This window comes from Doryrhamphus excisus, chromosome 19 (assembly GCF_030265055.1).
Source record: "Doryrhamphus excisus isolate RoL2022-K1 chromosome 19, RoL_Dexc_1.0, whole genome shotgun sequence".
In the NCBI taxonomy this organism is placed as follows: Eukaryota; Metazoa; Chordata; class Actinopteri; order Syngnathiformes; family Syngnathidae; genus Doryrhamphus; species Doryrhamphus excisus.
Genome location: NC_080484.1, coordinates 13,063,899 through 13,091,067, shown reverse-complemented (window position 1 = coordinate 13,091,067; position 27,169 = coordinate 13,063,899). Strand labels below are relative to the sequence as shown.

Below are 27,169 nucleotides of genomic sequence, written 5' to 3'. Positions count from 1 at the left end.
CTTCTGAAACAGTGAATGTTTGTTTACAAGTGAGTTATGACAAGTTGTTGACTTCACAGGCAGCATAAATGTGAGGCATGTCGACGTTTGTCAGTCTGCTACACGGAGACATGGGAGATTTAAGTTAGAAAAAATTATTACGTTTGATTAATGTTCATGTTAAAGGTTAAATAACTGTTAATAGTTATCCTCCCTATCTGTGTGGAAGTGGTATGTTTTTGGCTTTTTAAGTTTAAAGGAAATAACTTGGAGGCTACCGTTTAGGTCGCTAGCACTCTAGTTTGCGAGTTAGCATGTGTCTCAAGACCCTGCAGTTGCGCAATATGTTGTTTGAGAACAGTGGAATGTTTTATCAGAGCTTTTATTGTAGAAAATCAGAACCAAAGCAAAGTTTATTCATTTTTCTGTTTTTAATAAATGCGTTTTTTTTTTTTTTTTTTGGAAAACCTGATGCGCCCCAGCCTCGCCCAGACCCGAGTTCCAGTGGCCCAAGTAAATTGAGTTTGAGACCCCTGATCTAGAATGTTGTTATTGTTAAAATGTGAGTGAATGTTAGCACTGTAGCTCACATACTGTAGCTACGCTGTGCTAGTGCTGCTAACATCCTGTACAACTACACAATATACTATTTTGACACCAGTTAGGGCTTATTGAAAATTAGTAACTTTTCATCTTGGTCTAAAGAAACCGGAATAATTTCCAGTACATCATAAATATATGGATGGAAACCCGACTGCTGTCAAAAAGTCTGGTGAGAGAGTGCTGGGGTGTGTGTGAGGGGTTTGAAAAGGGGATAAAAAGGGATAAAAGTGAGAAAGGGGAGGGCGGGAGGCTTAAAGAGGAGGCATGCGTAAACAATATGTATTATGTATATGCAGTCAACCTGCGCCTGTGCTAAGAAATGTGGCGCCAACTTGCCGGGCTGGGCTACTACGAGCTGTTAAAGCGCGTACTGGTACATGACAACATGATAACATAGTAGTAGGCCTCTGCTTTCATGGTGATATCCACCTAATGGAGGCACACTCCCACAGCTCTCATCAACACACAAACAACGTTAAAAATGGAACTCCAAAATGAGTTCACTGCATGTGATGGAAACACACCTTGGAGTCAGAGTGGAGGTCCAGGTGAGGTTCGCGTCCGTTCTCAGCCTCCCTGCTGGTATCTGTGATGCTGATCATTGGAGCTGAGAAAGAAATAAAACACATTTAGTTGTAGTGGATGAGGGCCACCAGCAGGGGGTAATATCACACATTGACGGGAACACCATTATGTGGCTGTGTGCTGTTTTAAATAAACTCCAGGACAATTGGCATACACCTTGATACAAGTCTATTTTTGACAGACATGCCCATTCGCTTGCCATTGTTCAGTCGTAGTCCAGGCTTAAGCCCCAGATATGCCTCATATACTTATTAAACATATTTAAATTGGAAAAATATCTTTGTGTCAGACAATTCAATATATTTTATAAACAGAACAATTGGATACAGCCTACAAATGATACAATTCCATTACATGGTTATGTTTGTTGATGTTGGCATTAATCTTACATTATAAAATAAAGAAGACAATTCTAAAAAAAAGTGTCATTCTTACAGTATACTGTAAAGAAAGGGTCCTCAACCACAGGACTACCCCAGGTAGTCTGACGGACACCCCCTCCTCCAACCACCCCTCACATTCACTGGCATTCATACATCAATGTGGGCAGCACTGGAGCAAAGGTGGGCAAAAAGTGTCCTGGGTGGAGGGAGTAAGGATCAAACCGCCAACCTTGACCTGCTCCACCTAAGGAGCATTTGCCGCCCCAAAAGGTAATTTTTAATAACCAAAAATGAGCTAATTTGCAGTGCTATGAATGCTGAATGGCGCATGTGCAGGGATTGACTGTATTAAACATCAACATCAAATATCAAAACCAAAACGTCTATTTGGTATGAAGTCTTTGAGGTATCTACATGACACATTCATTTCCTAGTCAGGGTATTTTCATTACACTCTGCAGTTTTCAACTTGTGCGTGTGTGACAGGAAACAGCTGCAGCCATTTCCTGTATCTGGTCAGACAGTAGAAGATGGGAGTGCATTCCTACGAGTTACCTCCATCTAAACTACGGCTGATGCGTTTTGACGAGGTGCGTTCAAAAGCAGGGGCGGGGCGGTCTATGAGCGTGCTGGCCAGGCGGGTTTGGTTCTGCGTGCGTCCGCTGTAGCGGAACTTGGAGCCCAGAGTCAAGAAGCGGGCCTTGGTGGGTTGTTCTGGGGCGTTGAGTCTAGGAAATGAAAAGGAGGGATGAATCACCTTCATGTTCTGTACAGTAGTCCTGAATGGTTTTCTACCTGAAGAAGCTGTGGTTCTCCACGCAGACCTTCCACAGCCGTTTGGCTGATCGATGATTCTGGAGTTTGAATCCCACCGTGCTCTCAAACTGCTCCGTCTTTTCAGGTACAAAGACAGAAAGCTAGTTAGCTTTAATTATGATGTAAGGTCAATAAATGACAGGTGGACTTAAAAGATTGTGCAGTACATTATATAAAGGGTTTGATGCTGGAACAGATCATTTGTGTTTCCACTCTTTCGAGCAAATCAGAATACAAGCAGCAGTACGCACCTCTCCCGGTCTGATCTTGATGTAGAAGTTGTTCCTCTTGTAAGAAATCTTGAGTATTTTGGGCCAGGCAAAGCGATTTATCCGCAGCCTGTCCTTGTAGACCAGGAGTCCATTAGCGCACACCCCCAGGAGGATGTCCACACCCTCGCAATCCTGCCATGACGACATCACGATATATAGTAGAGTGTTCAAATGAAAGCACCATCGGTAGCATTTATTGATTCCTGCAGAAACATCTGCTATCCGACATAACACGGTTAGCTGACAGGCTAACTGGTTGTGAAGCTTTTAAGTCCAAGGCCATGGAGTAATGGTCAGTGGGGGTATTGATTACAGGGCCTGAGTTAACACAGGAGAAAAACTAATGGCAGTTGGGGGGTTGGAGTGGGATAATGGAAGGCGGCCTTGCCCTGCTGATGGCAGCTCATCGACCTCTGCTCTTTTTAGCACTTGCCAACAGTGAGGATTTTGACACTGGTATGCCCCATCAAATGCTGTCATCCGTTGTCCTTGTCATAACCGTCCTCCATCTCACATCCTCCATTTTCTATTTTAAGGAGACATGACGCGCATGGGAACGGGCCTGCTGATGGGCTGCGATCCCAGTGGGGGAGACGAAGGCTGTTCCCATGGCCTCTCGTGAGTGTTTGCACAGCTGACACTATGCTAACGCGGACCTAGAGGAGTGGGGGTGGATGTGTTAGTACCTTGGCGTGGTGCAGGTCGACCCCGTACATGGACAACTTCTTGGCATTTTCCAGAAACTGGCAGTCAGCCTGTGCTGGTGTCATTCCCCTGCAAGTACAAAAGGTCACATTTCATTTTTCATTTCCATTTTAGACGCTTTTTGTTTTTTAATAGACAGGGCCTCACTTGTGGGACTTGTGGAGCTCCAGAATCTTCTCCTCCATCTCTTTACTCTGATTGGGGGCAGAAGTCAGCTGGCTGATGTAGTCCAGAGGACGACATTGGTCGGGTTCGTAGTCGCCCATTTCGGCCTGCAGACCCAGCAGGAGGAGAAAGTCACATACGATGCACGTATACTTTTGCATGCACGTGGACTGTACCTGCAGTGTGTACGAGCCCAGCAGAGAGTGGGTGACAAAGGAACAGGGAAGTCGACCCGACGCCACATCTTCACGTAGCTGCAGACACAATAGGTACCTTGACAAAGAGATGTCTGAGTTATTTGCTGCAAATGCTATAGACACGCAGTCATGTTATTGTTGGTAGGACTACCATTCCGGCTAGAAGATCATGCAAATGCATGCTGGTTAGGGGTGTCACAAAATCTCACAAGGTTAAAACGTGACAGGATTTCTGGTTCAGGATAAATTACACAACAAATGAAAATGAACTTGATCATTTTGTCATATGCGTGTGCATGGGTCTGTTTTTCCAGGTAGAGCGTACTGGTTCGGCACCGAGATGCTTCGTAGAACAGCCTTCCATAGAACAACGAGAGTGAGACCTCTTGTTAGCCACACAGTTGTTTTATGTCTGTGGGCGAGGTGAGGCTGCTATTATACACACATGCACAAACACACACAGTGCCGGAGCAATGCAAGGTAACATGCTCAATTAATTAGGAATATTAATAATGAGCAGAGTGAGCCCATAAGCATGAACAAGCCAGTATGACAAAGTTAAAGACAATTAATGTTAAAATTTCATATAGTCTTGTTCTCATATAGTCTTGTGCATCATCTCTCCTCATGACACCCCTGATGGTCAGAAATAACCACAATGTATCCCACACATCATCCTCCATTGTTTACTACGCCTTCTACTTTATAGAAATAAATGCTCCTCATGATATAATTAGAGACTGTACTATGTGTAGCATTCAAACTTTTCAATAAATCTAACAAAGAAAAGTCTAATAACGATACCAACCTGTGCCCCTCCTCCCGGGAGGCCCCAGCCCACCTCATCTGGCAGGGGATCAAACGTTCCCAGCGGGGCTTTGCTTGTTGTGTAATTTTTTTTCAGATAACCTTTACGGATCATACTTGATACAGCGATCCCAAAGTCAGTTACATAACAGCTACACTGGCCCGTTAGGAAATTGTTTTCCGTGTCCGCCGCCAACCTTCGCGGAGGAATTCATTAACTAAATGGGAGGTTTCTGAAGAGAATGACGGCATTCAGACAACCCCCAGGGGGGGAAATCGTCTACGTGCATCTGGCGGCTGTGTCGGTTTTGGATCCTGGTTACGAGAGGAAAGTCTTTGACGACGGCACCAATAATACAGCGGCGGGGCGGACACTCGCTGACAAGGAGGCTTAAGTGGCTGTTCAGCAGGCAAACACGGTGCCTTTAAAGACCCCTTTAATGACTACTTATCATCACTTAGGAGATTGTATGTTTCAAATCAACCGAACCATTACCATTAGTTCTTAGGTCTGGAATAAGAAGTTCCTAGTCCTGTGTTGTTTCTTTTGGATGCTCAAAACCTGCCAAGGCTTTTGTCACGGATCATTCATCATTGAACAGCAATCAGTGTTTTGTTTACCTTGTGATGTCTTCAGACAGCAAAGAGGGGTCAGGTGGGTAAAACTTGACATTGAATGCAAACTGCCAGTTGTTACCTATAGAGAAGAAAGCAATAGAAAGTGAAACCACAGGGTGAGAAAAGACAGGGGGATCCTTCACGGCAAATCCCGGAGATTTTTGTGTGATTGAAGCCGTTTCCATCCATCTGGCATCATTCCATCCATCCTGCCTCCTCTCATCTGTCTGTGTGTGTGTGTGTGTGTGTGTGTGTGTGTTTCGGCGGGTTGGAGCGAGGGCAAAGAGCAGCTTTTAGACGCCGCTAAGCCCGATGCGTCTCGCACGCAAGCATCAACACAAACAAACAAACACGTGGTGCATCCGGTATTGTGTAACCAAAAGTGCAATCTTCAGCGTGGTCGGGAACAATCTGGTCTCCAAATGTTCCCATAGATAAAAATCAGTTGCAGGGTCAAATCATCACCACCGTGAAACCTGCATTGGCTTTTATATATTTATATTATTCATACTAGTGTAAAACTAAGCTAACCACCGTACCTTTAACTCTTAATATATTACATGGGTCTCACAACTTTTTACACTTTAATGGGATTCTGGTAACTACAGGTAAGCTCCGATGCATATTCTTGTCTCGGGGTTGGGTGTGCGGGGTCGTTTGACCGAACCGGTACTTGAAAAAATGTGTCTAAAAATGTTTTTTTTTTTGTGACCAGCGATTGGAACAAAATAATAATTTACATAATAATTTTATAATAATTTAAGAATTAAAAATGTATTCAATAAATATACATAAAAACATAATTATTTTAAAATAAAACTATTTAATAATAATACCAACCATTAAAATAATATCAATATAAAGTAATAAATCCAAATAAAATCGACAAATTATAATTACCATGGCCAAGTCAGCAGCAATACCAAATACAAAAATTAGGTTTGTGAATGCATCTCATTTAATCTATTTACTACTGCTCACGTTGGTACAAAGTTTTGCAAAAGGCCAAAGAAGAAGAAAAAAACAGGTGCCAATTTCTTTTCTTGGGATTTGCCTGCATTATGGGATTTTGGGTGAATTACTCCAATTTCGAGGTGCTTGCTTTCAGTTTATCAGCTTCATGAGGTTCTTATTTAGGTCTTGTGTGCTGGAATCACTTTACTAACGCACGCTGCACATTGGCTTCTAGCTGCTTTACACAAAAGCACACATTCTTCATACTATAGGTAGGTGTACAGACAGCCATGAAAACCTCCTGGGACAATGTTGGCTGTCAGCTGTCTGTAATTAAGCAGAGTGGTGTCGAATAATAGTACCAAATAATACCATTTAACACCACCTTCCACTTGACACTGTCTGTACACGTACACAGTGATGGGAATGTTTGTTAAGAAGCAAACTTACTGCGGATCTGTCTCTTGATTTCCTTGGTGGGATCCAACCAACACTGAAGGCCAAGAGAAGAGCGGGAGATATTTGACATCCACACTTTGTGTGCATTTCTTTGTATGTATAATGCAATAAACAACAACAACCTTGTGCTCGTGGTGGTCCTTGTAAGTCAGACCAAAGTAGTCTTTCTCCAGTAGATTAAGATGCTCGCACACTTTGAAGAATAAGAACAGGCCCTTGGCACGTTTCTGTTGGCGAGGAAAAAAACAAACAATCATTTATTAATACATAACGAATACAATCAAGTGTGACTTTGCACATTTATGTAGCCCAGAAAGAAGACAAACATTTCATTAATTCATTTTCTACCGAGGGTCACAGGGGGTGCTGGAGCCTATCCCTGTCTTCGGGCAAGAGGCGGGGTCCACCCATAACTGGTGGCCAGCCAATCACAGGGCACATATATACAAACAACCATTCACACTCACATTTATTGTTTATTGACAATTTGGACAATTAACCTAGCATGTTTTTGGAATGTTGGAGGAAACCGGAGTACCCGGAGAAAGCCCACACATGCACGGGGAGAACATGCAAACTCTACACAAAGATGGCCGAGAGTGCGATTGAACTTGGGTCTCCTAGCTGTGAGGTCTGCGCGCTAACCACTCGACCGCCGTGCAATCCAGACAAACATTTTGAAATATTAATTTAAAACAAATCATATATTAATGTGAAAAAAGATAAATATATAAGTATAAATATGTAAAAATAATAGCCAGAGGACAAAAACTAAGAGATAATTAAAATATAAAAAATCCATCCATCTCCTATACTGCTTATCCTCATTTGGGTACGGGGTGTGTAGTTAGAGCCTATCCCTGGACTGGTGGCCGGCCAATCACAGGGCACATATAGACAACTATTCCCACCCACATTCATACCTATGGACAATTTTTAGTGGCCAATGAAGCTAACATGCCAATGAACCTAGCATACACGTTCATGTCTGCATTCCTTTTGCATTTCCACTTAAGCATTATTATGAATACAGGCGGACATAGTTTCTACTCATACATGCCTCTCACTTCCTCTCCAAATCGTCTTTCCATCAATGCATCTCTGTCTCTTCCATATTTGCTTGAGGACTCTCTTTCAGAGGGGACACATTCCATCAAGAGTAACCATAAAATCCTCCACACTGAGCAATGACAATGACATTTAACACACATCTATGTTGTGCGCACAAACACACACACTCATAGAGGGAGAGACGGTGACCTTTACACAGGCAGGAGGTCAGACAGCGAGGGTGGAAAAAAAATGAAATAATGAAATCTCCCAGTCATCGAGTGCGTGTGTGTGCACACGCACACACACAGCAAGAGAGAGATGCATTCCACAGAGAGACTTTCAAGACGGTCAGTACAGCGTGCTGAAAGTGGAAGGAATGGGAATAAAAGACGGCCTTTTTTCCAGTAGAAAACATCTGCGGTATGTTCTTCTACTCGGCGGAGCGCACAAGTGCCTTTTCGTAGGCAAGCCTGCTGTGTGGTTGCATTCAAGCATGATTGCGACCTATAGGCGAGAGCCTGGCACTTAGCCGCTTGGTCTTTTTCTTTGCATTTCTCTTTATTTAGAGCACACATACAGGCATGATAAAAGACGTTGTTGTGATGTTTGGAGTGTCAGTGAATGCACCTCGCTGTCATTCAAGGAGGCCTAGTGACATGTTTGTGAGTTGGTGGTAGATATACGGTGTTGTGGATGTGTTCAGGTCACAGTAAAGTCATACAAGAGCATCAGAGTGTGACTCATCGTAACAGAGGGGCTTGACATGGACATGGTGTGTGTGTGTATTTGTGTGTGTGTGTTAATTACACTACAAATTTGAACCTAAATCATGAAGGAGGAGGTCAGTACTGCATAAAGCAATTACTGAGGAAAATGTTTTGCAGCCTTTAGTTGATAAGCATAGCAGATGGATGATAAGTCACACAACCACCAGTGATTCGGATCGTAGAAAGTGATGTGTGTGTGTGTGTTGGTGTGTTGGAGGCCTGCTGGACAAAATAAAAAAGTTTAATCTCTGGAATGCATTGTGCATCTCTCCCTCTGCTAGCCTCGCCATGCCACTGTGTGGATGGATGGATGGATGACTGTGTGTGTATGTGTGTGTGAGTGTTTGGGACAATAGCAGTTGTTGCAGTATCAGCGTTATCTGTTGGGAGGACAAAGACACTTCTGTTCAAACAACAACAAAGGCTCGGGCGTCGGCACACTGTAATTTTGGGAAATGGCTTAGGGCCTTCAGTTGAAATCAAATAACAGTATCATGCGTCCCGAGAGTCTGATTGTGAGCTTAAAATTTGATGAAACTCATTCATCTCTCAATTTTCACGTTTACATGAGGTGATGAAGGAAAAACCGTCAAAACCGATCATGTTGTTTTTCTTGAGCGAACAGGCAAACCAAGCAGGATGTTGCTGTTGAATGTTGAGAGTAAAGTTATCACTATGGCTCACGTATGTATGCTGGTGTTGCTAAGGTTTGTGTCCCCTGTCCCGCTCTGTAATGTTACTAAAAGTACTTTTAAGCTGTCCAAATTTCAGCATGAAGACTCATACACTTCCCATGAACCATCTCTTGAGATTAGACTATTTCAAATGGGTGCTCTACATCCAAAAGTTGAAAAGGCTCTGGCGCCTGTGCTTAGTGGAGAGTAGCAGATGTAAAAACTAATCTTGTAGGGACCCCCCCCCCAACCCCAATCCAAGCCCCACATAAGCTTCTAAATGTGTGTGTTGTACTCTCCAGACAAGCCTCCTCACCCAGCACCATTATCCCCTCGGAAGCCACCCAAACAATGGAAGCGGCTACTTCTACAATAAGTCAGAAAGTGCACACGCATACACATGCTAGATCCTATCTCACGTGCACCGACTGCTCTGACTGACTGAAGTTTGGAAGAGAAAATGCATCACTGCTCTGCTCTCCGGCTGGGCGTGTGCGTGATAACGCCGCTCTTTAAACATATTTTTAGTAAACTTTTTGTAAAACAAAACCTGGTAAAAAGAGCAGAATATAAAAATAACCCATGTATACCAGACCAAAGACAGCATCTTGTTCAGAGGTCACAAATATATTTTGCAAGATTTTTGTAAACTCTAAACTGGTAAATATGAAAGAATATAAAAATAACAATCCAGGAGATGGCATTTTGGTTAGAAATATTAAATGATATTTGACAAGCTTTTGGGTAAATTCAGCTTTTAAAAAAAACCCTACATATTCAACCAGGTAGACCGCATATTGATTTGGAATATTTGAGTTACATCACGCAATGTTACAAAAGCATTTGACAAGCTTTTTGTACAATCTAAGATGGCAAATAAATAAAAATAACCTACACATTCAACCCAGCAGAGGGAATTGTGTTTTGGAAAACTGTAGTTGTGCAGACAAAAGTACTTTTGAAAAAGTATATTTGACAATATAAATATAAAAGTATGTACTGAACCCAGTAGAACCCATGTATGTATGTATTGTTGTGTTGAGTCTCACCTCCACTTCGCAAGTGAAGTCTGACCCGTCCAGCAGGGTCACGTGACACACCACCAGCTTCATCTTGTTCTTCCTCACCAAACGAAGTGGCGACTGGAAAATGAAAGTTTGGCCTTGGCCTCCCTCCTTGTCCACCTCCTCCTTGGCTCCTTCTTTAGTCGTCTCCTCCGTCCGCTCTGGACTTTTCTGGGCGCTCTCGTCCACTTTCCCTTCCCCGGCAGGCTGACGGAGCAGAAGGAAAAGAAGAAAAGACAGATGAGGCTTCTCAGCACGTCCTTCTTGTGTGTCTCTGCTTCTACAAGACTGCGGGCGTATGTTTTTGGCTGGCTGGCTAAGTGGTTGATGTCACAGGGTGGGCCTGGGGGTTTATTGTGACCACTGAAAGGAACACAACAGTCCAAGAGTGGGTGTCTTGTCCGACAAATATGTGTGAACACAGCACAAGCACTTCTTTTTACCTCTATGGTGTTTATTTCTATTCATCTGCACAAAGACTAATGTGTCTAGGAGTGTTTCACAAGCCTTACTCTCAGTGCTGCTTTCACTTTTTCACGTTTTACACTGCGCCTGTTGCAAAATGTATGCCAGAGAGTAATGACTGTCAGCGCTCAAAGCCACAAAGGGCTTGTTTTTACGCTTTAATATGGTGGCACATTAAATGCCATAATCCCTGATAAACATCAAGATTTGTGGGATTTCCCTGGGCAGTGTTTAAACCTTGCAATGCAGCTAATAACCCTCCAGCCTTCTTATTTAGTCTATGAGCTTTATTGATCTCTCAGCACCAAAGCTGGAGTTTTCAAGCTGTGGTAGGTATTTACACAAATGCCTTGCTTCACTTTGGACAAGAAAAAAAAAAGAAAAAATGTGTTTATTCATTCATTCATTCATTTTCTACCGTATTTTCCTCACAAGGGTTGCAGGTGTGCTGGGGCCTATCCCAGCTGTCTTCGGGAGAGAGGCGGGGTACACCCTGGACTGGTCGCCAGCCAATCACAGGGCAAACAACCATTCACACTCACATTCACATTCATACCTATGGACAATTTGGAGTGGCCAATTAACCTAGCATGTTTTTGGAATGTGGGAGGAAACCGGAGTACCCGGAGAAAACCCACGCATGCACGAGGAGAACATGCAAACTCCACACAGAGATGGCCGAGGGTGGGATTGAACCCTGGTCTCCTAGCTGTGAGGTCTGCGCGCTAACCACTCAAACGCTGTGCCGCAAAATGTGTTTAAATAAATAATAAAACATAATAATTTTTATCAGCAGTGCGTATACGCCATATCATGGTACCTCGGTGTCGGCGCTGGCGTTGGAGTGGGACTCTGCTTCTTTTTCCTTCACTTGCTGCTGCTGCTGCTGCGGACTGACCACTTCCTTCTCTTCCGCTTCCTCTGCGTGCCCGTTGACCTCTGGAACGTGCGCTTCCTCCTGGTTCACCTTGATGGAAAGCTCCTCTGTGGGTGGGACCTCCTTGGTTGGGGAGGTCTGTACAGAGCGGCATTTTCAGACGGGAGCTAAGGTGACAAAAACACATTTGAAACTAAATTTGAGATGGATGCGCACCTGGCTTTGAGACTTCTGCTTCTTAAACCATGTCGGCAGGTAGCGAGTGATTCCTTTGCCCTCTTTCTCCTTCTGCTTCTCCGTCTGCCTCTCCTCTGCCTCGGTGGCGGCCACTTCCTGGGTCCCCTCTGTGGTCTTTTCCGATTGGTCGAGCTGGTCAGCTGACTTTTCCTCAGCGTTCTCCTTCACCTCCGTCTCAGAGCCTGCCTCTGTTGTCATGGCGACACGTCAAACCTGAGGAAGCATGGGGAAAATAAAAAAAACAATCAATCATGAAACATATGCAAATGAAAAAATAATTCTCATAATGAAATCATATTTAAAAATGTATTTAAAAAATAAATGTATTTAGAAAAATATATATTATTAACATATGGTTCATAGATTTTTTAAATTTGTTTTAATTAAGCGACAATTGTTATGAATTATATTAATTTCAGCATATTTATTATCAATAAAAAAGAGCTAAAAGGCATCATATCTGTTTGTTTTTTTTTTCAAGCACTGACACTTTTAGCATCAACATCTTTTATAAATGAGACACCTTTTAATGTAGCACAAGGCAGGACAAAAATGAAGGGGCACTACTCATTTATGTTGACACGTGGAGGAAAACACATTTGGGTGGTTGAAAAGGAATAATGCATGACCTTTGAGCTCAAGCACTGACACGTTAAGGACAATAATTGCTTAACAACTTGTAGGGAAGGGGAGAATTCCTGGATTGTCACCTTCACTGGTTTCCCCCATACACACAAACACGTACGTATCAACCTAAATATCTTTGGCAGCCCTGTGCGCTGGAGACGGACACATTTGGACAGCCAGCACACATGCTGGTCGTTACGTGGTTCTTCACAGGGGGGTAGGGCAGCGGGGGGGGCATCCACCTGAGAGTCTCTATGTAATGCTGCGTGTGCGTGACTGTGTGTGCAAATAGACAGCTTCGAGGCCGAGGATTAAAGTGTGATTCACTTCCTATTAAGCCATTATGATCATCATCAACTGTCCTTTCAAGTCTTCTAAATCTAACCCAGCGGTCCATCAGCAGCACTCCCTGTACGCCGTCTGTGTACTCATTTCTGGTCATCTTACCACTAATTTTTTACTCTGATTCTGCAAGTCCACCATGAGTTAAGAAAATAGACAGTCAGAGCAGCAGGAAGGGCGCAGGAATAAAAATAGAATACTGTGGGTCCCCTTATGCATGAGTGGCTAATAAGGCATGGATGGAAGGAGGGGGTGCATGTATGAAGGTGTCTGTGTGTGTGCGTGTGCGTGTGCACATGCATTGAAAAAGTTAAGTGTCACGAAAGTGAAACGATCCATGGAGTGAAACAAGTACAATTTATGAAGGACACTCCTTTTGCTAATAAAATGTCAGTTTTCCACAGGGCTACAATCTATTTGTGGCAAAGGTGGGCATGGCATAAGTAAACGCTAAGACTATGTCCACACAAATATGGATTAAAAGAAAATCCCACATTTTTCTATGCAGTTTTGGCCTTTCGTCCACACGCAAACATCCATGAAAATTGAGATTGTGGGAAACTGAATTTCATCTTATGTGTGTGGACGCCAAAGACGGAGCTTTTGGCTTCTGGCCTGACAGATGACATAAGATTTATGTCATTGGCCGTCACACCCATCCCAGGTGAGACAGATGTATCAAAGCCGGTTTAGAATTAGAGAGATTATTTTTAATTTTGGTGTGGTTCATTGAGTTATTGATTTTTGTGGCAGGCCTAATCTTTACCAATAAAATTAACACATACCACTCCACAACATGACAGCGATCATCAACAGTTGATTAAAGAACATATCTTTCAGAATTTTCAGTTTCATGAAATTATTATTATCTTAAAGTAACGCTTCTTCGCTAGCAATCCGCATGTAGCTTTCTTCTACTGCGAATCACCATGTTTGTTACTGTCGTCTATGGATACGATGTCATTATGATGCTTCTGATTGGCTAAACTTGTCCGCAGCGCCACCATGACAACCTCTGAATGCGTATTCAGGTGGACAGAAATAGTTTTGAAAATATCTGTGGTCTATGTTTGCAACATCAACCCGTCCTACCCCGTCCTCTTACTCTCTGACAGAGCGGTGTGTTGTAACGACTTTGTGCGGCAAATCTATTAAAATCAATATGTGGGAAACACTGAATGTTGGAACCAACACGCTGTTGTGTCTCCAGGATGCGGCAAATGCAAAGACTAATATTTACACAGACAGGGACACTAATTAAACAATAAAGATTTCACTGGAGCGCACTAGCGGTTCTGCGGTGTGCATCTGTCAGGATACAGAGTGAATCCACGCCCATAATTTAGCTTTTTACGAGAATGACACGGGCCTAATGGGATCCAGTAGATGGTCTGTTGTCACAGTGACAGAACATATACAGTATGGTTAGCTCCTCTCAGTGTGGGACTGACACTGTGACTTTAGGGCGTTGGGAAAAGTATGGCGGCCACCAAGAGCTTGGGTTAGGTACAAGTCACGATCCTGGACAGTGATAGTTGAAGTTGAGTTTAAATCAGACCTCATTTTAACTCCTAAGTCACTCCCACAGAGCACATGAAACAGTAATAAAAATACTAAGCAAAGGACTAGAAACCTTTCCATCTCAATAATAAGGCCACTGCACTGCTTTATTAGAGCTGTTGCTTTCAGAGGGTCGGCAACGTTTGTGATTTCTGACTGTCTGTGAATGAGACACGTGTCCCGACAGGACAGTTAAGTTTGCTGATGTTGTTTTATTTTGGCGTGGCTCCATCTTGTGTATCATCTCGTCTTGTGAACCGAGTATTTTGATCACAAGCCATAAAGGGACGGCACAGCTAACAAGGTTACACCTACAGGTATCAGTCATAAAAACGGGCATCTGACTACTGACCTCCTACAGTCCTGCAGTGGCCACGCCTTTCAGAGATTCATTACGTTGGCATCAGGCGTGCATCTGTGTGCAAGATGTAGGTCACAACCACTTTAGCACTGCTTTACACTTGCTTGTCCTTTACTGCGATTAAAAAAAAAAACAAAACACGAGGACTTTGCTCTTTCCACGTCATAACTTTCTAACACAACTTTGTCTCTTCCGTCCTCTGCAGTGTAGCAACCTCTTTCTCCCGTTTTTACTAAATCTCTGCTGCACTTCACACAATCCCTCTCTTCCGGGGGCCTCTTTCCAATCCCCTCCAATCGGCCGCTCACATTATCTCACCCCTTGCCAACCCCCCCCCAACTTCCCCTGTTCACTCGTCTTCCCACAGTCCATGTAAACAATGGCGGTGACACTATTATGGCATTTGTACTATACACATACGGTGAATGTTTTATGGCAGTAGAATTGTGGAGTTACTGTATCGCTACAGCTGATAAAATGGGGGCTGGGTGGGGCACAGCTTTCTTCATCCAATTACATTGATGTGAAGGTTTTTGCGGTTGCATAACACAGCATCTGTTTGTGCGGCGATGCAAACGATCTGACCATTTCACAGCCAATTAGCGCTCTTAACGTCGGTGACTGCACGGCCAAATGGACAGCAGGAAAAGCCCTCACATTTTGCACTTGAACGCAAACACATTGACGGCTCTACATGCACGCATGAGATCAGTGTCAACGGTTTCACCTGCAAATTCGGTCGTGTGATCAAGCGACAAAACGTAACTAACAAATTGCAGAAATCTTAGAAGTTTGAGTCGGCAAATCGAAATCTGTCAATTCAGAGATGGTCAAAGGAACACAAAGTGTTTTTCTTCTAGAAGGTAATGAGAAGAGAAGATGACATTTACAGGGGTGTCCAAAGTGCGGCCCGCCGACAAGTTGTGGGCTCCAGTTAATTTTTTTTTAGCAAATCACCTTTACACTTACACCAACGCGTTCTATATCACAGGTGTCAAACTCAAGGCCTGGGGGTCACATCTGGTCCGCCACATTATTATTATGTGGCCAATAAATCATATCATCATTCTTGCTAAATGTATTTGTTGTTTCTGTTTTTATAAATACATTGTACATAAATACATTGTAAAGCAATTGCATATTAAGAAATAATAAAATAAAAAACAAAAACAATAGGCACACATGCATTTGCATAACATCACAATAATTCTATATTTCTATTCAGATATGGTATATTCACTGTTACAGAGAGGAGGCATTATGCTGATGTGGCCCTCAATGAAAATGAGTTTGACACCCGTGTCCTCTATGTCAAGCATTTTAACATGAACTTCCTTTAACACCAGTAAGAAGGCTACAAGTGTCTCTTTAAATCATTGTCTTCAGAAACAGTTTAATGATGGTGGCCATTTAAACATGGAATGGAATATTCCCCTTTCCATTGTTTCCTATGGGAATTGTGAGACTGCCTCAGAGTTTAAGAGGTTCTCCTGTATATAGCACTCGTCATCGTTACATCTACAGATAAAAGGTTATGTCCCCAAGGCTTTAACAACAACAAAACAAGCTAACACGACCAGCAAAATCCATCCGTTCTTACTGTATGTTCTACAACATATTGATTGATTCAAATATCACCAGCCCTTACCTTATGTTGCTTCCTTTGTGGTCTTCTATGCTCTTTCTAAACGTGCGTCCTCCTCTTACCCCTATTCTTCTTTCCTCCGTTCACTTTCCACACACACACACACACACACACACACAAAACAACCCCAGCGCCCTACAAAGCTGTCGCTGTCATTTTCCTTCCCTCCATCCTCCCGGCTCTCTCCCTCCGAGCTGTGCAGCCTGCCTCCCGGGGGGACTTTCACCCGCGGAAATGAGGGCAGAAAATGACAGGGAGAGGGGAGGTGGAGAGAGAGGCTAAATGGGGGGAGGCAGGCGGGAGAGAGAGAGTGTGAAGGAGAGTGCAGGGCTAATAGACACAACTATCTGTTTGTTTGCTAGTTATCAGGATGACGCATAAAATACAAACAATGGGAGTTTTAGTTGACAATGTAGGCATCCCATACCTCAAATGCAACTACTGCAATCTTTTGGAGTTGATAAAAAGCTACATCAGGAGGTTGCCTACAGCCACAGCTGTCAATGCCAGTTGTGCTAATAACATATGTACATGTGTTGTTTTTCAAATGTTTCATGGTCGTCACGGTCCATTACGTCATTAAGCCTCACCCCCCCACACACAGGAACCCACGACAGGAAACACTTATTGCCTACAATATGAAAACGGACAAATCTCAAGACAAGTTGGACTTTTTTCAACAAAACATTAGAAAATGCATGGTTAGATTGACTCATTACAAAGCGTTAAAAAATGGCGATTATAATGAAAGTCAAAAGGGAATCAAGGGTTCTCTCAACAGTTTGTAAAAAAAAACAAACAAAAAAAAAACAACCCTGATCATTGAGATATAGCCTAGCCCTCTAACATTTAGACCTTTGTTATATGGAAAATAACTAAGCAAAAAAAAAAAAAGAGGACAAAAATAGTAATCTTTTATATTTTTATCGCAATTTTTGGGGTAGCCTTTTTTTTTTTTTTATCCTGGAGGGACCTCACCAGGTAGTAAATGAAATGGACCCCAGAGTTTTAAATACAGCAGTACCCATTTTTCTACACACTGATCACACTAAATTTGAGCAATAGCAAAATCCAAATCTCTCTCACACAATGACGCCGGCCTAGCAAATAATTGTGTGTTCATTTGAGCCAAAGTGCTGATAACGTCTCCGCCTTTTATCGTCCACATTCAGTTAGCGCCAAACTCCACACACTTACACACTTAATGGGTTAAAAGGTCATTGTCATGGCAACAACTTCCTGATCGTAAGATACATCATTTTATGAGGACTGTGACTCAGCAGTGAGTGAGAAAGCTACTTATTACACAAGATAACAAAAAGCATTTTATGGATTGGAATCAGATTAACGGGCGTTTCCTGGTTCTCTGGCAATGCCAAATGTTCATAATAAAGATGCACGTACATACAAACTGACCCATGCATGAAGGGCCGGTCGAGGAGGGGGCACATGCTGCCATGGCAACAGCATTCACGGACACCAACCATAAACCCCCATGGACACAAGAGATTACCACAGCAAAAATAAAGATTATTGAGCAAGCATAGAAGTGACAAAAGAGATTACGGCCGTGCCTAAACCCGTTTCGGACCAGGGCAGATTTACCTCCAGGCTGGACCTGCAGGAAATGCTCCTTTTTTTGCCCCTCCTTCACACCCCACGTGTGCCAAACTTGGAATACAATTGAATGACAATCTGCAAAATCTGTAGAAAAAGAGTGTAAATGTTTGAAGACAGTATTATTTTTTTGTGTGGAAGGCAGTTCATTGAGTTTTACACACAGTGACGGTGTGAAAACATGCCTCATGTCCTGTCACACTGCACACTGATCCTCAAAGTGAGGATTACACAAAGGATAATCTGTGTGTGTTTGTGTGTGTGGTTCTGTCTGCATGTCTATTTGTCTATTAGATCCTCCATCTTCTGCCTCGTGCATTGCCAACTAGCTTTTTCTGTTGTTGCTTTGCACAGCATTCGTTTCTTCACATATTGTGGTATATTGCATGCATCGCAGTTTGCGACAGCACAAATACAGCAGACTGAAAGCACTGCAAGTCATTACTGTGCAAAGCTCACTTACACTTCTTACAAAGTTCAAAACGCTTTCAATGCTAATAAGACAAAGCGCAGTGTTGCCGAGTCATGAATGCTTGTACGGTGCTGACTCACTGTCAGTGCATTTCATATGGAGCGAGACTGCTAAATAAGTCACCATGGGGCCAAAGAAGGTTGAGAGCGCCAGCAATTCTCTAAAGAAGGTGAGAAGCATAACTGAATCCATCCGGCCAGGACATACGGTAGTCGGCAACGACAATAAGTTCCATCCATTCCTCACTTAGAATTATTTCACATTGATTTCTGCATCTAAAACTAGAATTTGTTTCTATGAAATGCATTTATTGTTAATAAACAGATGAATTGAATTGACATTCTTCTAACCTTCTAACGCATTTTGACACTATATTTGACCTATAATGACTGGTAAAGGCACTGTATGCATCATAAGCACAACCAGCCAATGACCAGCAGAGTTGAAAGTAAGCTCTGTGTCGCCTCTACCTCTCGCTGTGTGACTGAGAATAAAGCTCAGCTCATATCTGCCATTGTTGCTCACTAAACCCCACTATTCAGCCATGATTAGGGCAGCGAGGCGCGAGTACCGTACTGTGAGGCTGTGCCAGCGACTGTGAGCGTGCGATGATGGGCGGGTCCCAGCAGAGGTGGTAGAGTTTACTGGGCAGGCGTGCATGAGAGAGGCATTTAAAAAAAAAAAGAACAAATATTATCTGGGAGGTAGGAGAAAGACAGCAAAACCTGTGATGAAACTGCTGCCAACGACCCACTTTCAAGCTTCTCTCGCTGGTAGCGGTGGGTGTGGTGTTGTTACGGCAACCTACAGCCCATAGAGGCCAATCATAATGAGTTTGCTCACTAACAGAGAGGAAACAAGATACAGTATTCACACTCACATTCACACCTATGACCCTAATCCTCCTTTCAAAATGTTCTGATGTGGTCAACTACATTTAAATAATTTTTTAAAACAGCTTTTTAGACGGGCTATGGAAAATCTGTTCAGGTCAACGCTAACAAGGCAGCTAACAACTTTTGGCAACATATCAAAGCCCAGTTCCGACTGCGAGGAACACGGAGAGGACGTGACAAATATTTCCATGGAGTGGCCGCGCTACACCTCCATTTTTGCTCATATCGTATAAACGGTTAGATTTTGAAAGTGTGACTTTTTCATACCGTTGTATACCTTAAAACCGGTAAGTGGCCCATTCCTAATTTGAATGGAAACCAACTTTCTTATTAGAAACTGTGGTCGCCTATGGATACAGATACAGTCATCCCTGGTTTATAGCAGTTCATTGTTTCCATACACTACCATGCTAAATTAAACTCCACGATATAGGTTTCAATGTTAATAAGTGGAGTATTTTCATAGTTGGAGCATAGACAACTTATTTCCCACTTCTGAAATACTGTAGACATGAAATAACACGCCTATAGTAACCTTTACACTCCTATTATTCATTATTAACACCACATTGAGCTTATCCTGCAGGGGCTCGAATGCTAACTAGCAAGCTAGCGAGAATAACGAGCTAGCAAACTAACCAGTTTGCCTCAAATTTTTCTTCTAAACTTACCACTTCCACACAAAAGGGAGGAGAACTTTTTCACTCTTACTAAGCCACAGTCTAGACCATAGTCTCCCACGCTGTTTGCTTTAGTATTATTATTGTAGCGTCTACATTTGCCCTAAGACTCTGTCCACAAGGGAACGTTCCTGGGAAGGTGAAAAAAGGTGCGTCCACCCAGTGCCAGATTAGTAAAAAGTCTCATCCAGACAGGAACAGATCACTGGGTGAAAACGATGTAACACACAAGGCACGCCATCGTGTGGCACTGTGAACTGACATAAAGACAGAACCATGTGACAAACCAAAGTTGGAAAAGGATAAAAAGGATAAAATACTTTGCTGTTTCTATTTGGATAGGCCCCCGGGAATGATGAGCAGTGGTTGATCAACGATCGTTTTATCCAACAAAACAGGTTAAATTCAGTTTCAAACGTGCCAAAAGAATATCAGCAAATGAAGCTTGGTTATATGGGAATCCTATGACACGTGAATCGTGCTGGTATCTCAACCCGATACCATACTGGAATGGATCGACGCCATCATTCCTTCCTCCTTCTCGGGCAATCCAATCAGGCATCAACATCACAAAGCTGATTAATGACGCAAGTGATGAATGAGACGATCAATCAGTGCCGTCAGCCTGCTTGCCTCGTATGTCCTTTAATCACAACGCTTGTCGAAGAAGTGGCCTTTATGAAAACGACGGGGGTTCACTTCCTCTCTGTGAGAACATGACCCGATGCTGATTAATTCGTTTTTAACTACTTCTGGACCCCCGCCAAAGCCACAGGACCACTTTCTGTTTTGTTGTTGTTTGATTCCTTGGCTCCTTTGACTTGGACACTTGCTGAGGGAGTCAGTTTCTCCTAAAGTGATTTGCTGTTGGTCTTAAAGGAGCTATTCACTCAACTCACAATTACATCCACAGTTCAATAAACACAGCACATAATAAGTGTTTTATACACTCAATGCTTCTCATCTCTCCAGAGTCCTCTTTGCCCCGTCCAACCCAGCCCACGTGTTCCTTATATCTCCATCCTTGTTGCCCCCGCAGCCTCCTAGGCAGCAATGGGCTGAACATTGCATTACAGTGTCCTTTCACTCTGCAGCTTTCTGATCTTTCTCGGTATGACTTTGATTCCCGCCGTGCCCACCGTCATGTAACGCTTTGAGGGCCGGGGTGAGCGGTCACGAACGAGCGCTCAACTCGACGATTCCTCCCAGTGCCTCCATGTCACAAGAGGCGATGTACGTGTTTACATGTCATTCCAGCTTTCAAAAAGGAGCCACATTTACAAACCACTTTCTGCTCAGAAGAATGAATGATAGAATGAATGGACTTGAAATTGCACTTCCTTTGGAAAGCAGCATATGAATGTGGATACCACATCACAGCAAATCATAGCAATTCCCAGACATCTACCCTCTAAAGCAGGGGTGTCCAAACTTTTCCTCACTCTTAACATGTTTTACTTGTCTATTAAATAGCCAAGAATATGAAAATTTAACTTAAAACACAGTTAAACAGGTAGAGTATTCATGACGGCGACAGTTTGACGACTTCTATGTGCATTATTTCCTACGGGAAGCATTCATTTTAAAAATGAAGGCATCACAAGTGACAGTGGGGATGCCAGCGTGGGTTGATGCGCGCACATACACACCAGCACACTAGTGATGTTCCCATAGCCTTTCCGAATGGTTAAGCAATATCACTCACTCTCTCTGTCGCCCTGGCTCAGCCTCTTTCTCACTTCCTGCCTGTAAGTTCCCTCTCTCCATGTCGTCCATCCGCTTTCCTATTTTAGCCTCGGACTGTGCTCTCCTCCTCTTTCTTCATTGTCCTCCGATGGGAGCTAATGCTAAATGATGTACAGTACGCCGATATTAACTTGATGTGGATACGTTGCACGACACGCTGCACCCAGCAGAGGCGCTGATGAGTCACTCTCAACTGTTTTGCATAAAAAAAACATAAGTACGGCAAAAAATGCAACCAATATCCACTACTCATTCTGACCACTACCTATAATGAGCAGAGGAATCTCTCGGCAGAGCAAACCAATTAAGTCTTCTCATTAGCGAGTTGGGACAGAGCCGCCACTGTTCTTCTACGCGTCCTGAGAGGCTGAGAATGGACGGTTGTAGATGAACTCTCCACACAGAGGGCAGATGCATTCACAGTCGGAGGACGAAATCCTTCCTGTTTCCATACACTCGATACTTAACTCCAAAATGCCCACAAATTACACAGCAGTGAATACAATCGATTTTCTGTGAAGACGTTCAATAGTTCAACAATAGTGACTTATAAAGCATTATAAAGCATATTGGTCTGTGTATTGCTGTTTCACATGGTGCTAGCGCAATGACTGCCATTTACATTGCTTTTACGTTACATTATTTTAGTATGTTATGTTGCTAGTTTATGATCTACATGGGAGTATTGAGTAACACGAGATGTGAACGTTAAGAACGTCAATAGCTGAAATTGTTTTAGTAAATTCACAGACAGCAAAACAGTCCTCGGCATAGCAGTTTTTGTATTGTATGCACAAACATCCAAGGTAATTTTATAATCACAAAAGCAAGCATGCCTTGAAGTAGTAACGCCGCATATCGGGGTTAGATTATTTGAAGGGTGCAAAACAGACAACTTTCCGTACCTTCGGTATTGAGTTGCCACTAGTGGGCGTATTTGCAGGGGTTTGCTATAATATACAGTAATATGATTTCCATGATAGCCCTTTACTCGTTTCTGTGTAATGTTATATCTTGACTGTAAGCAATTTCTGGAAGAAACTGTAACAGGATATACGGTTTGATAACCAAGGACCAGTCACGTGATTTGAGCAAACCTACTACATTTCCCAGAGGTCCTTGTAAACAAACTAGCTAAAATTTAACCAAGACGAGTGTAAAACAAGCTAGCCAACAACATGCGGATTATCCCCGAACAGGAAACAGGTAAGCATGCTAGAAAGCGCACTGGTTCCAAAATTAAGCACGAAACACCTTTAAACAAAATTTCAAGCCACAACATCTTATTTACGACGTGCTCCGGGAAGAGAGAAGCGGGACGGATGAATGATTCCCCAGCCGCGAGACGGAGACGGAGGCGGATGTTTGAAGGCGTTAGCACGAGGGAGCCAACCGTTAAGCCGACACCAGGAAACACAGCCACAACCAGCGTAGGGATTCACTGAGTAAAAATGGAGCAGGATCATTTGAGTGGTTAAAATGGCGATATTCGTAGGAAATGTTACACAGGGGAGCCGTCGATGCAAATGAGAGCACGCGCAAAGCGAATGCGTTAGTTGAGGTGATGGCGACAACCACGAGAAAACTCCTTAAAATGGCTCTACATAAGCTAAGGGAATCAGTTTGTGGAATTTGAATGAACAAATGGAACACATGTAGTTTTAACTTGACCAAATACATCAATTTCATTGAGTACAACACGACGGTGACCACCATCACGTGATTTAAAGGGGAGCAAAAACCAGTATCATTACCTTTTTGAAAAATCCCAAGCGATATGTATATGTACCTTGCAATCGTAGCCTCTCGGTTTGCTTCCCGAAATTATTCCTCTATCGTGTGGAAAAAGGAAATCCACACGAGACTAGACGCGTCCTCGCCGAAAACCTGGCTCGGGCGCAAGGCAAGACGTGTCAATCATCACCAAGACCCACCCCGTAATGTAAAACATGTCTCGTTTGGCTCTCTCATTGGCTGATATGAATTGCTTCATGAAAAGACGTGACGTGATTGGCCAGTCGCTTTGCAGAGGGATGTAGCTTCGAGTCGTGTGACGCTCTAGCCCCCTCCGAAGGACAAGGATAGTCACTACAGCCTGTTTATTGCCACTGCACATTACAACACAACAGCGTTTACCTATTTAGAATTATTAAAATATTTACCCCAGTATTATCAGACACATAGGCAATCATTCTAAGAATACATGTATGCAGGAGGTAAGTGTTTTTTTTATACTTCACCACTTGCTTTCTCACACATACAGATTACAGGAGTTTAATTGGCTTATAGTGAAAGGCAAATTGGTGTTTACATCCACGAAAGACTAGAAATTATCAAATAAAAAACCCTAAAGATTGTTAATAATATATGAAATTGGATGCATGATAGACTAAGCTTAAAGGCATATTTATAACAAAAAGAAGTGGGTGTTGTTGTTTTTTGCAGTGTACTCACCATTTGCAGAGCATCATGCATCCAGCAGGCAAGCACGGGCGTAGAGGCATAAACAAATAGATAGAAAAGGACAGACAATCAGAAAACAACATTATTTTATATGCTGTATCTACAACCACTGCTACAAAAAAAGAGATCAATCCCTCCATGTGGTTACACGCAAACATAACACAGTAAAAGTGAGGCACACAACTTTTGTCAGGTGTGGAATCAATATAGATCATTGTTGACGACCGGCCTACACGGCGGGGGAGCAAACCTCCTCAATCTGATTATAACGTCACAAGGGCAGTGAAAACATAGTTAAAGTTTAATTATAAACACTCAGAAGTCAACAAAATAGTCCTGTTTTGTTGTCAGTGTCATCTAATGTTGTCAAATTCTTTGCATTGGCTTCTTTTTCATATTATAATTGCCTTTAAATGTATCATGATAATGCTAGGCAGATATTTCACATAAGTGTTGAACTTGCGCTTTCAGTAAAACATATAGATGCCTGCAAATACCCCCTGAGGCATGCCTACTTCTATACAACACACATAAACAAAGGTGACTAAAAGTGTACCTGCTTGTCAGAGCTTCCTCATTGCAAGAATAGTTCCCACACAGAGATTAGCACAGTTGATACACTGTGCACCTAATAAGCCTGCCCTGATCTGAAAAGGCTCTCCGCCTCCCCTCCCTTCCCCACGACAACACCCAGAGGCACCAACGCCAATCACACTTTCAGCCGTAAAGCCACAGATTTGTGCAGCGAGCGACACCACAAACTGTCCTTGCTTCAAGCCAGAGAAGCTCACTCAAGTCATGCAGGCAGCATGGATTCTCTTAAAGGAGGACGAGGGGGGGATTAGTGGTTAGTGTTCTCCCTGAGGGGAATTACCCCGACGCTGCCATCTGGACAGCCAAACATCGGCCATGCTCGCCCGAGTGCAGCCATCTCTGGAGGAACAGGCGTCTTATCACGCAGCTATGCTCAAAAGAATCTCTTGTTTAGAAGGCAGTAAATGTGACAGCCAGCAGAATGAACCGGGGCCCGAGATTGATGACGAGACATGCTGGTGCCTGGAGATGCTTACTTACAGGAAAAAGGCCCTCAGTAATATTTAGTAGGTTGGTAGGAAAGCTGTGAAACGCCAAGTCAATCACATTTCCTGGATGTCGTGAAGCTATAATGATTGGGATAAATATTAGGAATGCTCCGATCCATCGGTCGTTGATTTCCACAAAAAACATGTGATTCCTTTGAAAGCCAATCACAAAAAACGATCGTGTGGCGGCAAATCCTACCTAGTATGTACACTTTGTCCCGCCAGAATCAACACTAGTCTGTAAAACCTGAACGGCTTCAATCCGTGCCAGCATATTTGATCAGACCCATTACTTTTCCACTTTTTTTTTTGCATCAAGCAATGCGGTTAGTTTGGAGCTCATTTTTGTCTCAGGGGGTAGGAGTGGATTTCATGTTCATCGGGATCCCTGCAACCTGGGCTTATTTATTTGTGTTCTTTTATTCTGTTCCATTTTTATCTAGAGTGAAAAAATAATTAGTAATCAATTTATGTCGCACTGCTCTAAAACATGCATCAAATTCAATTCAGGTTTGTGTCAAATAGTACAAAAGTTGTTTCACACAAATAAAGGCGCAAAAATAAGTGTTATATGCCAATAAATGAAGTAAAAATGTACAGTTAATCCCGTGATTGGTGTCATTCATGGGTGATGGGAATCAGAACATCCCTAATTTTGAGAACGACACTGTTTGCACCAACACAAACAATGTCTATACTTCGGACCCCCTGAAAATATGGCTGTTTTTCCAAAATGATAAATGCTATATTTTGGAAAAACTCTTCAATTAAAGATCATAGTCTACACTTCAATCACATTTTCTTTGTTTTTGTTTTTCCACACAATTGTGGTGGTTCATGAAGGCAAAATAATGCCCTTCAAACACTTTACAGCATGCAAATGTATGTCAACAAAGACGCCAGGGTAGCCCGTAAGTAGAAAAAGCGCGCATTATGATGGATATGTACCAGCAAACCATATAGTTTTACCTGACGCCAGCAGGTGCAGCAGTTGTTGAACAGCTCTGACACTCGTAAACACCTCGTTGCGCTGTGCAAACACAATAACCTATACTGTTCTCTCGCCGCGCACCTGTTTGCTTGGGGTGAAGTCAAGCTCCCGTCGTTCTCTCACACCTTTTGTGTGCATGGTAACTCTAAACGCTAGGATCAGGTGTCGTGTAAGGAAGAACTGAATGACGGAGGCCTTAAAAAGCTATAGAAAAGAAAGAAAAAAGGGTCATACAGTTAAAAAAAAGTCAAATTGTTTAAAAAAAGATATAATTATGAAATATTTTGCATAACCACAAATTTGTGACATAACAAACATTTGGGTTTTCTCTGTTTATATATTAACAAATCCCCTGCAGCACTACAAAGAGCAGCGAGATAAATGTACCGACTGACCACAAGAGGGCACCCTACACACATTTTCTCTGCTTCCCCGTGCACGCTGTGCAATGTTAGTCTGTGCATATATGACTTATGCATTTCCCAACATGCTTTGCTTCACTTTTGACTGCATGTTATTTAAGGTGTTATTTTGTACAGACAGGGTGTAATAGTTAGAATGCTGTTTTTAGCTGTGTATTATTTTGACTTTTGTTCTGAATCCTCATTAAGAATGGTTGTGAATTCTGTGCTATGTAAAAGTATTGTTTTCACTTTTTAAATGAAAATACCAGAGGCATAATTTTGCATCGCTTAGTCATGCAGATTAAGGCTGTAAGCGCTTTGTTTGATAAGGCCCACGAGGCGGGTGACTTCCATGCTGTTTTCCAAACAGTTGCACAGGCCAGATTTGGCAGTTTGACCCCCTATGCCTTAACTTTTGCTTTTACTCCTTATATTTAATATACATATGTTTGAATGGCGTGACAACACCTTCCCTGAGAAAAGAACACATGGACTTTGGTGGACTTGGAAGGGAACATTATTGACTCTGATCACCCTTGAGCTATACAAATCATCTTTATTTAGGATAATGCGAGCACAATATCTATTTGAAGAAAAGATTAA

At 42.7% G+C, this 27,169-nt stretch overlaps 1 protein-coding gene across 14 annotated transcripts in view; it reads right to left on the bottom strand.

Moving 5' to 3' along the window:
• epb41l2 (erythrocyte membrane protein band 4.1 like 2) overlaps nucleotides 1-23,576 on the bottom strand; it is a 37,857-nt gene extending 14,281 nt beyond the window's left edge. For 11 of the 14 annotated variants that reach the window (XM_058057453.1, XM_058057450.1, XM_058057456.1 and 8 more), the window contains exons 1-14: nucleotides 23,381-23,547; nucleotides 11,660-11,893; nucleotides 11,387-11,581; nucleotides 10,087-10,308; nucleotides 6,666-6,770; nucleotides 6,535-6,577; nucleotides 5,134-5,209; nucleotides 3,685-3,781; nucleotides 3,491-3,615; nucleotides 3,325-3,412; nucleotides 2,618-2,770; nucleotides 2,346-2,443; nucleotides 2,106-2,278; nucleotides 1,107-1,189 (exon numbers count right to left, since the gene is read on the bottom strand). In XM_058057453.1, coding sequence (XP_057913436.1) covers nucleotides 1,107-1,189; nucleotides 2,106-2,278; nucleotides 2,346-2,443; nucleotides 2,618-2,770; nucleotides 3,325-3,412; nucleotides 3,491-3,615; nucleotides 3,685-3,781; nucleotides 5,134-5,209; nucleotides 6,535-6,577; nucleotides 6,666-6,770; nucleotides 10,087-10,308; nucleotides 11,387-11,581; nucleotides 11,660-11,878 — 1,677 coding nt within the window. In that variant the 5' untranslated portion in view covers nucleotides 11,879-11,893; nucleotides 23,381-23,547. Of the gene's footprint in view, nucleotides 1-1,106; nucleotides 1,190-2,105; nucleotides 2,279-2,345; nucleotides 2,444-2,617; nucleotides 2,771-3,324; nucleotides 3,413-3,490; nucleotides 3,616-3,684; nucleotides 3,782-5,133; nucleotides 5,210-6,534; nucleotides 6,578-6,665; nucleotides 6,771-10,086; nucleotides 10,309-11,386; nucleotides 11,582-11,659; nucleotides 11,894-16,218; nucleotides 16,973-23,380 lie in introns of those variants that run through there. The other 3 variants (XM_058057452.1, XM_058057457.1, XM_058057451.1) reach the window with 3 other exon arrangements.
• Nucleotides 23,577-27,169: the final 3,593 nt, after the last annotated feature.